Genomic DNA, 13,656 nt, shown 5'->3' with positions numbered 1-13,656 from the left:
TAATTATGTATAAATAAGAGTTTAGGTTTAGGATTATATCACTTAAATCATATATATAATTTGTTTCATTTCATTTACTTTTCTCTACTCATTCCTAGTTTATAATTGGTTGATTTGCACATTAATTTGTGTCAATTATTAATTCAATAATTATATATATATATATATATATATAAGATGAACAACATGTCACATCACCAAATATAATCATATCACGAAAAATAATCGTACCACCAAATATAATCATGCTTTTCTTGAACGCATACCAAATATTTGCATATTTATTCATACCATCCTTTAAAAAAAATATTTTTTTGATACTTATTATTTTTTAAAACGTATTACAGTCTAATTATGTAATAACCTCAAAAATAATACTTGGTTTTATTCTTTTTGTGGAAAATCGTATTAAGTTGTGTGACTTTATTGGGTGTTTTATGAATTTGGATTGATGTGAAAATATTGGAACTAAGTGAGTTTAATCTCAAATTTCGACTAAAATGCCCTTATGATTAAGTTTTTGATTTTTTTTTTTTTTTGGATGAAGTAGGCCTGTTTAGGCCCGGCCCAACCAGATGGGCTTTCTCAAGCTCGACCCATGGGTCTGGTTTGGGTTTTGAATTTTCTAAGAAAACCCGACATGGCCCGACCCGGTATTTTCTCTCTCATCTTTAAATCCCGGCCCGGCCCAAGCCCATTAAATTTAGGTCGGGCTAGCCCGACCCTACCCATTGACAAGCCCTATTTACATCTTCTGCTAGGATATCAAATAACCATTTTGTATCCACATGTGCTTTATTACACCTTGTTCAACTAGGTAACACTCTGTTTCACATGTGCAACTTGTTAGTGCTCTACGATCTTTTATGCAGATAAGTACGAATGGCTGAGACAAAATCAAGGACAACATCTTTCACTTTGTCAAGGAAGTGAAAATAGGCATGTTTTCAAAACCTCTTCACGGCAAAAGTCCCAAAAACTCCCCAGAAACCTATCACCATGCTGATGATGAATTGTAGCTTTTCAAGTTTACTATCATCATCCTCTCCTCCATCTCCACTTGGAATTTGAGGTGCTTCTTTATTGTCTTGGCAACCAATTGGTAATAGACACCCGCTAAGACTGGCATTGCCCTCATAAATTGATGGGTCAACAAAGGTCTGAAACTGGTTACCCGTTGCAATTTTCCAGGACAAGTTATTGTATGACAGGTTCAGATGATTCAAAAATGTTGCAGAAACCATGCTCTGTGGAATTGAACCTAAAAGTTTGTTCATTGATAGATCAAGAATTTCTACCAACCCCAAGTTTCCCATATTTGCTGGGATATTTCCTGTCAAATGATTCATGGACAAATTTAAGGTGCCCAACTTTATTAGGCTTGTTATCCCCACAGGCATCTCTCCTGACAAGTTATTGTCCGAGAGATCAATGCTATTAACAAGGTAAAGGATGGAGTCATATTCAAGCACTCTTCCTTTTGACACCACCTCCAATCTTCCCTCATGACCATACACTTCTGTATCGTTGTTTGTGAATTCAGATTTCAAGCTACTCAAATTACCTATGCAGTGGGGAATATTTCCGAAAAGATTGTTGTGTGGGAAGTCCAATATATGGAGAGCGGAAAGCCCACATAATTGTAAAGGGGTGCTTCCAGTAAATGAGTTTGACCTCAAGCTTAAAATCTTTAAAGAGAGCAACGTGCCGCTTAGTTGATTATAAGAGATATCTAGATAATCTAATTGCAAATCCAACTGCAAAAACCAATCTGGTATGGTGTCTGAAATCCTAGCATTATTGAGTGCCACTGTGGTCAAGTCAGTCTGATTTTTAAGCCATGTAGGAAATTTGGGACACAGTTGGCACGATCTAATGTACAAGGATCTTAATTTGAAAGGAGGTATCCAATCAGAACTTATGTTGAAAACCAAAGAAATTTTGGGGAATTGTTTTCAATTGATAATCTTCTCAGGCCTCCAAGTTTCACGAAATGAGCTTCTGTAATGGCACATTCCCATGTGTTGCCATAGATATCAAATGAAACCAGTGATGAGAGCTCCCCAAGACTTTCTAGGATGATCCCACTCATTTGGTTCCATGCAAGGTCAAACTCCTCCAAAGATGTTAAATTTCCAATCGATTTTGGAATTGAATCCTGAAATGAGTTATACGACAAGTCGAGGTATCTCAAGCTTTTAAGATATCCCAAAGAATCAAGCAGTTTTCCTGTCAAATTGTTATCTGTCAAATCCAACATCTCTAGTTCAGTGAGATTGAACAACCAAGGAGGTATTGTGGAGGTGAATTTATTCTTAGAGAGATCAAGAACTAAAAGGGATGTGAAATTGATGGAAGGAAGAGTGAGAGGAAGCATGGGAAGTCTACAAGAGGGCAAATGCAATTCAACAAGTGAAGTGAGCATATTAACAGTGGGAAGCCAATAGGATGTAGCCATGGCAAGGTTCACTCCTTCCAAGTTAAGGTACTTTAAGGAAGAAAGAGTTGCAAGCCACTAAAGGTCAGTCTCAATTGGGTGACTAAAGTCATTACCAAGATCAAGATAAAGCAACCTTGAGAGATTTCCAAGATTGTGGGGAATGATTCCAGGCATATTGCATTCTCCAAGTTGTTTTATGCAGTTCCCATGTATTAAGGAGCTTGATTGATTCTTGTCTGGTGCATAAGTCAGTGTCTCTGTTTCCTCACATGTATTATAAAACCTCTTGTATCAAATTAATTCAATACAAATAGATTATATTAAGTTGAAAGTAGCAATTTCAGTCAAAAGAATACTTGCGTCGCATATTTTTCAAATAATCTATTAGAGGTGTAGGGTTTAGGGTTTATAAGTTTTTTATGTAAAAACCTAAGTTGCACGGACACGGCAATAAGATGGAGTTTCTGCGTCCTCCGACACTAGGACAAGGCACGGACACGCGTCGGACATGGTCAACGCCTTGGACACATTCAAGACACTCATGAGTCAAACTATGGTCAAACACGGCTCGGAACTTCTTGAAAAAATTTCTGAGTTGCAGAGGACGCTTTGTGTGTAGGAATCAACGCGTGTTCTGCAGCATCTTTTTCTTTTGTTGATGCAAAAAAATGGTTTGGCACTTTGTCCGCTCAACTTAATGATGTTGGGCCTTCGATACGCTTCGGGCCTCGGTGGAGCGTGTGATCTGCAAGATAACGAACGCTTGGTAAGACCTTAGGGCACTGGTGTGGTACCTGCCGATCGATAGGCAAGATAACGATACTTGAGTAAGTACTGATTTAGTAAGCTTAAACTGACAGATCAATAGGCAATATGCTGAAAGTTCATATTACCTCCATCTCGAGTGGGGACTTGATATCTTCTTCGGTAATAAAAATGTTGTTCTACCATTCAGCAACTTAGCTGTGGGAGGAGCTTGATCCTTTTCTACCGTGTGCCTTCGTTCGAAAGCAGTCGTCTGGGGGGACTCAAAGGGTCGCTTGCTCGAGGAGCGATGGGACAGAAAGGTGCTTCGTCTTCTGTGCCCCCTGTCCTGTCCGGACATCCACATGATGAATGACACGTGTTGTGTTCGCTCATTCGGAGACGCGCCATTAATGCGCCATTTGGTTTTTCGAGGCATACCGTTGGAAACCCTTGTCCTATAAATAGGAGTGGCTCCAGATGAGAAGTTCACTTTGCATTTGTGAGTGAAACAAAAGCTTTGTCCATGAAATTTTCGACGAGAGCTAACGACAACCAAGGCGATTTCTGAGCAAACAATTAGTATACAAGGGATTTCTGACGTGACCAGTCGGCAATCGAGGCAATTCTTGAACAGCACGATCGGCAAGTCAATCCGCTTCTCTGTTCTACAAAGCTCGAGATAAGGTACCGTTCGGCACTCCTTTCAAAACTCTTACTGTGTACGTCCTTCCTTGGCATGAGCTAGACTCGACTTTGAGTAAGTAGGGTTCCGTTCAGTAGTCTGGTTGCCATAGGTAGCGATGTAGGTAATGGTAGGCTAGTCTTCTGCATCGCCCTTAGTTTTCTTTTTCTGTTTTTGTAGATGTCTGATAGCGAGTCTCCGTTCGAGAGAGAACCCAATGTGTTCAATGGGGAGTCATCGGACGATCAGTGGGATACATATAGTGAGGCCGTAGGCCTCTGTGCCGAGGGTGGAGAAGATACGGATGTCGAAATACTTGGTGAAGGGCCAAGCTCCGCTCCTACCCATGGCATTAGGAAAGGACTCATAACTAGGCAACCAGTATCATTGGCTGTGGTGTATCATGACGATAGTCATGCCGACATGGATCAGAGCTGCGAGTTCTAGACGAGGGACACTCGGGTGCCGGGAGAGCATAGCAGCCATCAATCGAAAACCTCCACATCTGGCCGTTGAGAGCTAGCTGCCGAACCTATATCCCAGCCGAGGGTGACCATAGTTCATCGGGGAAACCCTAGAGTGCCCATAGGCGTGCCGAAGGAAAATCTTTTTGGGGTAGATTACTTATAACCCAATAAGATTACCCGTTCTAAGGATGAGGATCCCAGATCCTATCGAATCACTCAGCAGACTGAAGGACTGTGAAGTCGTCTTCTTTACCGACATTCTTCTGCAGCGTGTTCGGTTGCCGCTACAACCTGCCATGCAGAAGATATTGGCACAGATCAGGTATGCCCCTGGCCAATTCAATTCCAACTTTTGGGTGGCCTTGATGGGAGTGATTGTGGTGTTCGATGTTACCGGGGAAAAGGAGCCTTTCTACGGGCAATTCTTCTATCTGTACAGCGTCACGAAGTCAAAGTGTGCCGATCATGGAGGCTGGGTTCAGGCCAACTGTCTGAAGGCTTCTGAACGGGGGCACTTTGTCAGCGCTGTGCCGATCTCTCAAAAGCCTTGGAGGAATCAGTGGGTGCTTTTATCTTGCGATTAGGAATCGCCTTTGGGAACGCCCGTCCGTTTCCACGTTCCCCCCACCTTCCAAATCGCCGGTAGGTCACCAACATGCCTATCGTTAGGTTAACAATTTGTATCTCTTCTGAGGGACTTCTAATCGTTTCTTCGCCGTTTTTGCAGGTAAACTGAAGGAGCCGAGCCTGACTCAAACTGAGATTCATCAGGTCGATAGAGTGAGGCTGAAGGCTCCTACCGCTGACAGGGTGTATCCGAAGTTTCTTTTTACCGAGAACTTGATCAGAGCCCACCTCATCAGCCCTGCCGAGAGTAAGTGCACTTCGTTTGCTTTGTATGTTTTGCTAATATCATCTTGTCTTCTTATCAAATGCTTGTTTTGTATGGTGACAAATGCCAGAAGGTCTGCCGAAGCCAAGAGGATGAACGAATCCTCCAAGAGGCGTCTTATGATGGGCTTACAAGGGAAGAAGAAACGACAGTCGAAAGCTGCCACGGTACGAACGGCTGAGGTTGATCCCGAGGATCAGACCCTTGCCAATCGGTTGCGGCAGCTAAGTGCCGAGGGCGTGCCCAACAATGTTGCTGAAGCTGTCGCGATGCTGAGGATAGGGCAGGCCTCCGAAGTCGTTGCCTCTAAGGCGGCGGGGAAGAGGCCCAACATGGTGGATCTGGATGCTGAGCCCGTGCCAAAGCATGAGCGGTAAACAGAGACGCCGAGGGCTGTCTTTGCCGCCGAGAACGATGACGGTCCTGCCAAACCGGTCACCATTGCTTGTCTTTCAAGAACGGTCTAGTTTTTGAACCATATGATCCTTGGTTTGTAGATGTACTTGTCAGAAATCGAGGAGCTCCTGAAGAGGCTCTTTCGGGAGGAGGCTGGACGCGTCTTCCGTCTGCACGCTTCCATGAGTTTCCTTTGTCCAAACTTATGATTACCGTTAGCTCCTATACTTGTGTTGACTCTGTCTTTATCTTTTAGGCATCCATGGACATGTTGCTGTGCATGAAGCGGGTCAAGAAAGCTTACGACGATGGCCGTGCTAAGGTTGCCGAGGTAGGTAAAGCTCTCCAGGATCATGCCCATCTTCTGAAAGATAAACAGGCCGTCAAGCGGCAGTTCAAAGCTTCCGAGGCTAAGCTGGCAGAGATGAGGGTTGCTCTTGAGGCTGCGTTAACATCGGCAAAGGATGCCGAGGCGGCTAAGGAGGCAGTGCAGGTGGCTTTGGAGGAGTCTGAGTGGGCCAAGACATAAAAAATTGATGCTGCCGTTCGGGAGGCGATTAGGGGCTATCGTTCATCAGAAGAGTTCATCGTCCTGCTGGACAAAAAAGTAGGCTCAGAGATGGCAGATCTGCTTTACCAATTCAAACGGTACAACCCTGGGCAGAAGCTAAACTTGAATTTCATTGCCGATCCTCCTCCTCTACCGGAAGGCATCACTGAAGAAATGATTGAAGATTACGAGAGGGAAGATGCCCCGGAAGAAGCCCTGTTCATGCCGATGCCGCTGCCAACGGGGGCATTGACGCTGCTGGTGAGGAGGCTGCCGCTTGATCTTTTAGCTTTGTAGCTTTGTGTATTTCATTTCTTTCTATATCTGCCATAAGGCAGCTCATTCTGAACACCTTGATGCCGAGGGCATCTATTTGAATTTTATTTTGATAGTTAATATTCTGTTTAGCCTATCTTTTTGATTGCCGAAATTTTTTATATACTTTCCGTTTATTACTGATTAGATGATGGTTATCAATGGCTAACACCCTTGGTATAATCGGAATCAAATTTTCCGATAGAATAGTGCGAGTGGACGCCCTTTTGGTACAAGTAGGGTTTTAACCCATTTTATCGCCGAGGGCTAATAAAAGGCTTAATCAGTAAGATACTTGGACTTAAGTATTTTAATGTCGAAGGCAAAGGAAAAGAATGATGGCATACTTGGACTTAAGTACTTTAATGCCGTAGGCAAAGTAAAAGAATGATTCCCAGGTGAACCTCTAATCGGTAGGATACTTGGACTTAAGTACTTTAATTGTCGATGGCTAATCAAGTGCAGGCACGATCGGTAGGATCAAACTCAAAACTATTTACTGTCGTAGGCTATTAAACAAATTAACCAACAGTTTATAATGAGTAATATAGCCGAGGGTTTTTCCATTAAATGATGCCGAAGGCATAAGTATATTCAGAGTTCTTTGTTTTACAACTTTAACCTGCCGTAGGCTAGGGAATCCAAGGATGACCAAGGGTCTTTTCGTTGGAGTCTCTCAGCCGATAGGTTCCCGATCAAAGGATACCGATGATCTCATAAGGTCCCTCCTAAGAAGGTCCGAGGGTCCCTTCTGTGGGGTCCTTGGTTGCTAAAGAGATCTTGCGTATGACCCAGTCCCTAATTCGAAAGGAGCGGGATCTGACCCTTGAGTCGTAATATCGAGACGCGCTGTTTGTATGCTTTATTCCGAAGGTTGGCTTGCGCTCAGCGTTCTTCAATTAGGTCAAGGCTCAATGCGAATGCTTCCTCGTTCGCCTTCGGAGCAAAGCTTTCCGTTCGATAAGAGGTCTCGCCGATTTTCATGGGGACAACAGCTTTCAAACCGAAGGTGAGAGAGAAGGGGGTTTCTCTGGTGGACGTTCGGTAGGATGTCCGAATGGCCCATAGTGCTTTCGGAAGCTTCTCTGGCCAAACTCCCTTGGCTTTGTACAGCTGCCGTTTCAGCAATTTCTTAAGAATTTTGTTTATTGTTTCGACTTGGCCATTTGACTGGGGGTTAGCTGGTGAGGCGAAGAACAAATTAACCTTGAAGCGGGTACAAAACTGTCTGAAGAGTTCCGAATCAAACTGCCTACCATTATCAGTGATGATTGCATATGGGATACCGAATTTGCAGCAGATGTGGGTCCACACGAAGTCCTCTATTCCAGCTGCCGTTATAGTTGCTAGAGCTTCGGCTTCCACCCACTTGGTAAAGTAGTCCACTACGACCACATCGTACTTGACCTGCCCTTTGCCTTGCGGCACTGGACCGATTAGGTCAAGTCCCTATTGGGCAAAAGGCCATGGACTTACGATCGGCGTTAAGAGCTCGGCAGGAATGTGAGGCACATTACCGAATCGTTGGCATTTGTCGCACTTCTTGACTGATGCATAGTCGGCCAGTAATATCTTTGCCGAAAGGCCTTGTGTACCAGCGATCGGGATCCCAAGTGGTCCCCACATACGCCACCATGGATCTCTCGAAAGACGTAATCCCCCTGTTCGGTGGTGAGGCATTTTACATATGGCGTGGTATAGCCTCGTTTGTACAGGACATCGTTGATGACTGCGTACCATGCCGACCGGTATCGCAGCTTCCGGGTCTATGACTTATGTGGGGCAGGGTGTCGTTTGTTAGGAAAGCATAGATGGGAGACATCCACGTGTTCTCATACCGTACGGTATATAATTCGGAGATTGCCATGCTAGGTTGGGCTAGGATTTCCACCTGCACCTTCCTACTGACCCTGTCATTGATTGCTGAAGCTAATCGGGCCAACGCATCGGCGTGGCTGTTCTCTGTCCTGAGGATCTGCCGAATCTTGTAAGCCTTGAATTTCTGAAGCACTTGGTGTGTGGTTGACAAGTAGGCTGACATGGAGGCGTCTTTGGCTGCGAAGTCTGCCGTTATCTAATTCATTATGAGCTGAGAGTCACTGTGAATGCTAATTTATTTTGCACTCATGCTCTCGGCTAGCCGAAGGCATGCCAAGAGTGCTTCATACTCTGCCTCGTTGTTGGAGGTTCTGAAGTTGAATCGGAGGGCTTATTCAATCTTGACCCCGTCTAGTGTAATTAACAGTAGACCAGCTCCGTAACCTTTTTGATTTGCCAAACCGTCAACATGCAGTACCCATACGAGGACAGAAGGGTCAAAACGTTCGGCGCTCTGCCTGCCTAGTTCTTCGGTATCAGTGCATGTGTTCACTGGCTCGGATGCTACCGATGGTGTAAGCTCAGAGATGAAATTGGCAACGGCCTGAATTGTGTGTCAAATTCTCCGAGCTCAATTGCCCATTTGACCAATTAACCGGACGTTTCTGATTTCTAGAGTACCTGCCGAAGCAGTTGGTTGTTAAGACCGTAATTTCGTGCGCTTAGAAGTATGGGCGGAGTTTGCGAGCTGAGACTACAAGGGCTAAGGCTAGCTGTTCCAATAGAGGATACCGACTTTCTGAGCTCTGTAGTGCCTTACTGACATAAAAGATCGGTAGTTCCGCTTTCTCTAGTTTGCGTATCAACACCTAGTTGACGGCAGTGCTAGATACCAAAAGATAAAGAAATAGAACCTCTCCTGGGAGTGGCTTTGGCAGCAATGGTGCTTTGCTCATGTAGTTCTTTAAGTCTTGAAATGCTTTGTTGCATTCGGCAGTCCATGTGATATACTATTTGCCCCGTTTTAAGGCTTTAAAGAACGGCGCACATTTATCGGTAACCTTGGAAATGAAGCGTGTTAAGGCGGCGACATGTCCAGTAAGGCTCTGAATGTCCTTCTATGTCTTTGGCTTCTCCATGTCGATTATGGCCTTGATTTTTTCAGGATTTGCCTCGATCCCTCTTTGACTGCTCATGAACCCGAGAAACTTCCCTGAAGATACACCAAAAGCGCATTTCGTTGGGTTTAGCCTCATTCGGTAGTCATTCAGTATATCAAACATCAGGGCCAAATTTTGTACGTGCTCTTCGGCAGTCCTACTTTTTACCAACATATCATCTACGTATACTTCCATGGTGCTGCCGATATATTTCGCGAAGATTCAGTTGACGAGCCTTTGATACGTTGCCCCCGCGTTCTTAAGGTTGAATGGCATGACGTTATAATAGTACAGTCCTCTGTCCGTGATGAACGTCGTATGCTCGATATCGGCAGGGTCATGAATATATACCTGGAGTACGCATCCATGAAGCTTAGCAATTCATGATCGGCGGTAGCGTCCACGAGTTGGCCTTCGAACAGGCTTTGTTCAGATCAGTATAGTCCTGGCACACTCGCCACTCGCCCTTTTTTTTTCCGAACCATTGCAGAGTTCGCCAGCCACACAGGGTATGTAGCTTCCCTAATAAAGCCGATGGCCTTTAGTTTGTCGACTTTGGTATGCATGGCTTCGTACTGTTCAGCATCGTATGAATGACGCTTTTGTCTCACAGGTTTATAGGGGGGAGATGTTGAGCTTATGGCTGATGATTTCAGGGGATATGCTAGCATGTCCTCATAAGACCAGGCGAAGACCTCCGCATGTTGTTGTAGGAATTCGATAAACTGTGTCCGAAGGGGAAGGGTGAGTGTAGTGCCGATTCAGACGCACCGATCAGGCTGCTCTTCACTTAGTACCACGGGTTCCAGCTCTTCGGCAGGCTGTGTTTGTGGCGTTGGGTTTTCTTTTCTTGGGTCATCACCGGGCCCGTTATCGTTCGGTGCTCCTTGGACAGACAAGGTCTCCTTGGGAGGTTTAACAGCTATCGATTTTAGTGCCGTTGCGTAGCACGTCCGTGCACTAAGTTGGTCTCCTCAGATAGCACATGCGCCATTGCAAGTCGAGAACTTGATCAGCAACATATGGGGGGACAGGTGCGCTTTGATTCTAGCGAGTGTCGTTCATCCAATTATTACGTTATATGCCATCAGGCAGTCAACGATGAGAAATTGTCATAGGTCATTGTTTTTCGAGGGGCAACCCCAAAGGCGATGGGCAGACTGATACTGCCAACCGACTGGACCAGGTCCCTGGAGAAACTAAGCAGTGGCGTTATCTGTTGATTGACCTGGCTATCGGCTATTCCCATTCCTCTGAAGGCATCATCAAAAATTACATTTACCAAACTTCCAGTGTCGATCAATACCTACCCTACATCGTAGTCGGCTATTTCAGCTCGAATGATCATCGGGTCATCATAGGGGTAAAGGATCCCTTTTTCCTCCTCTTCACAAAATGTGATGGGCTCCCAGGCACCTTGTTGGGCCGATTGGCTTCTATGCTGAAGATTTGAGGCTAGTGCAGGGCCCGTACATATTGCTTTACTGAACGATTAGACATGCCCGCCAGTGTGGGACCTTCGTTGATGGTGCCGATCATATTGATCTGTCAATTCCCGTTCAGCACCGGTGCTTGCGGTGGTCTGGCAATGTACTGATCCAGTTTTCCATCCCGAATCAAACGTTCGACGATTTTTCTCAGGCTTATGCACTCCTCAATGTTATGACTGCTGTGCTGGTGGTATTAGTAGAATTTGTCGGTACCCCGATTGTCCTACCGATTAGGCTTTCGGTGATTCGGCTTGGTATGATCTCGTGTTCGTTTATCAGCACAGCTTCATAAGTGGTATTCAGCAAAGTGAAGACTTCCTGAGCGCGGTCGGGATTCGGTAAGGGTGCCCGTCATTGCGACCGTATCTTCCTTTTCCTTTCCTTGGGTTTCCTGCCGATTGTCACGGTCATCTTTCTATTTGTGCCCTGTCGAGGATTCGTCAACTTTCCTAGGGGCTTATGGAGATTCTTGCCCGGGATAACTCTTCAACGCTGGTTCCTCCTGCCGAGCCGAAGGCCTGGATTTCGTGTTGAAATATTTAGCCTTAGTGTGGATTGCCGCTTACTTTATTAGTTCATCGTAGGTGTGCCAGTTGCTACTGTGCACTAGGTACCGAAAGTGTGAGGACCGAAGGTCACTCTTGAGGGCCCCGTAGGCTGCCCTGTCATCCGTTTTCGGATACCTTGAGTATTCATGACTGAAACGTGCAGCATGCTCCCATAGCGGTTCTTCCTCCCTTTGCCGGATCGTGTACAAGTCGTCGGCAGAGTACAAACGGTCCGTCTGTACCATGAAGTGGTTAAGAAAAATCTGCTTTAACTCGTCGAATGAGTCTACCGTTCCCGGCTCCAGAAGGTAGAACCAATTCAATGCCGCTCTAGTAATCGCAGACGGAAACAACAGGCATTGCCCTTCGTCGCTGAGTCCCTTGCACCCCATTGCCGATTGGAAGGAATGGAGATGCCTTAAGGGATCTTCCACCCCGGTGTAGAACAGTATATGTAGAGGCTGTATGTCTCTATCCTGCCATGAGTGCTTTACGCGTTCGGTGAACGGCCCTGGTAGAAGTTTTCCCCAGTATAGTTCCTGAGAACGAACTCGATCGTTTTCCATCTTCTGGACTTCCTGAAAAAAAAAAAGTCGGACTATGGGATCTCGGCTACGGATTTTCTCGGAGTCGTGGCCCTCCGAAAGCCTCTGTGGGCTTACCAATCTGCCCTCAGAGTACCTCGTNTGGTGTTGCCAAACGGTAGGTAGACTCTTTGGTCTTGGAAGGGACATACTCATAATCTGATTCAGCGGTGGAGTCCAAGCCCCGAACCTTCTGAATGGGTGATTTATTTCCCAAAACTTTCATCCGCGAGTCCCTTAGGTGAGCATTGATTCTAATTTGAGATCTCTGTCTTTCGGCATCCCGGTCATTGATCTGATGGCGACAATAGAAGTAAACCTTTTTCGGTAGGTGTGGTTGATCCTTAGGTGCTGGAACTACCAACTACTTGAAGGGCGCAGGTGTTGCCTTTGCTACCTTCTTACTCTTCTTCTTCCGACTAGGGGTCTGCAGGCTCTGGAAGGATTGATTTGTTTGGATATTTTGCGTATGTTGCTGATTGAGCAGTTGCTGGGTTTCGTATACTTTAGACGAGAGAAGATTTTTATGTTCTTGGAGTTTAGCCATGTCCTGCCGAAGAGAAGTGATTTGGGCCAAAAGCTCTGCTTCAGCGGTGGTTTGAATCACGAGTGAATTACTGAAAAGAGTGCAAGGGGGCAGCGCGAGGCTTACTCAGCTTTGCCTTTCGAACGGTAATCCATCTTTCGACAACTGAAGTGGTCCCCATATGTTCTAGGGATAGTGGGTTGATTCAGATCGTTTCCCATAGATGGCGCCAAACTGTTGAAGCGAAAAAATGGTTTAACACTTTGTCTGCTCAACTTAATGATGTTGGGCCTTCGGTACACTCTGGGCCTTGGTGGAGTGTGTGGTCTGCAAGATAACGAACGCTCGGTAAGACCTTATGGCACCGATGTAGTACCGGCCGAAGGCTCTCCGATGCTTAAGTAAGTACAGATTTAGTAAGCTTAAACTGACAGATCGATAGGCAGTATGCCGAAAGTTCATATTACCTACATTTTGGGGAATTGCGCTTCTTTTATAAACCTTGGGAAGTTTGCAAGTTGTGTAGAATTTCGATATGGGACTGTGGATATTCACTGTGGGTATGCCAAGTGTCCAATGGGCATTTTGGATTTCAATCTACGATCGGTATGCTCGGGTGCCGAGGGCTCCTCTGCCGATGACGAATATTGTCCACGTGTTTATCTTTATTGGTTGCTGATTATGGTATCAACATTTTTAAAACTGTAGGCCTTACTTGCTTGATTTGCAGACGGCGGCTACCTCGTTGTAGAGGCGTTATGTTAGCGTAGATGAGGATTTCTAACTTTTTTTGGTCTTCTGAAAACACACTGAACGACATCGTGTTCAGATCCATAAAAAAGAAGAAAGAAGAATGATGTCATTGTCATGTGGGTAAAGCCCACTAAGTTTTGCCTATCTACAAAGACAGAGGCAGAGCATGTCTATTTTTGTTGGTTTCTAATAATTTTTTCCAATTCGATTGACAAAGGCCTTGGTGGCCCAAACAAATGATGACTCAGCAAAGACTTTGGCTAATTGTTCCAAATTTCTATGGGGGGT

At 45.3% G+C, this 13,656-nt stretch overlaps 1 protein-coding gene across 1 annotated transcript; it reads right to left on the bottom strand.

The window, feature by feature from the left end:
• Nucleotides 1-947: 947 nt before the first annotated feature.
• On the bottom strand, nt 948-2,458 carry LOC117635239 (receptor-like protein EIX2). Its single transcript, XM_034369592.1, has 2 exons — nt 2,048-2,458; nt 948-1,826 (listed from the first exon to the last, which is right to left on the bottom strand). Exons 1-2 carry the CDS (start codon nt 2,456-2,458, stop codon nt 948-950), a joined length of 1,290 nt encoding a protein of 429 aa, XP_034225483.1.
• Between the last annotated feature and the right edge of the window lie 11,198 nt (nt 2,459-13,656).

Source organism: Prunus dulcis, chromosome 7, assembly GCF_902201215.1.
Source record: "Prunus dulcis chromosome 7, ALMONDv2, whole genome shotgun sequence".
Classification (NCBI taxonomy): Eukaryota; Viridiplantae; Streptophyta; class Magnoliopsida; order Rosales; family Rosaceae; genus Prunus; species Prunus dulcis.
Note: the sequence above shows the minus strand (reverse complement) of the source record. Positions and strands in the feature narration are given on the sequence as shown.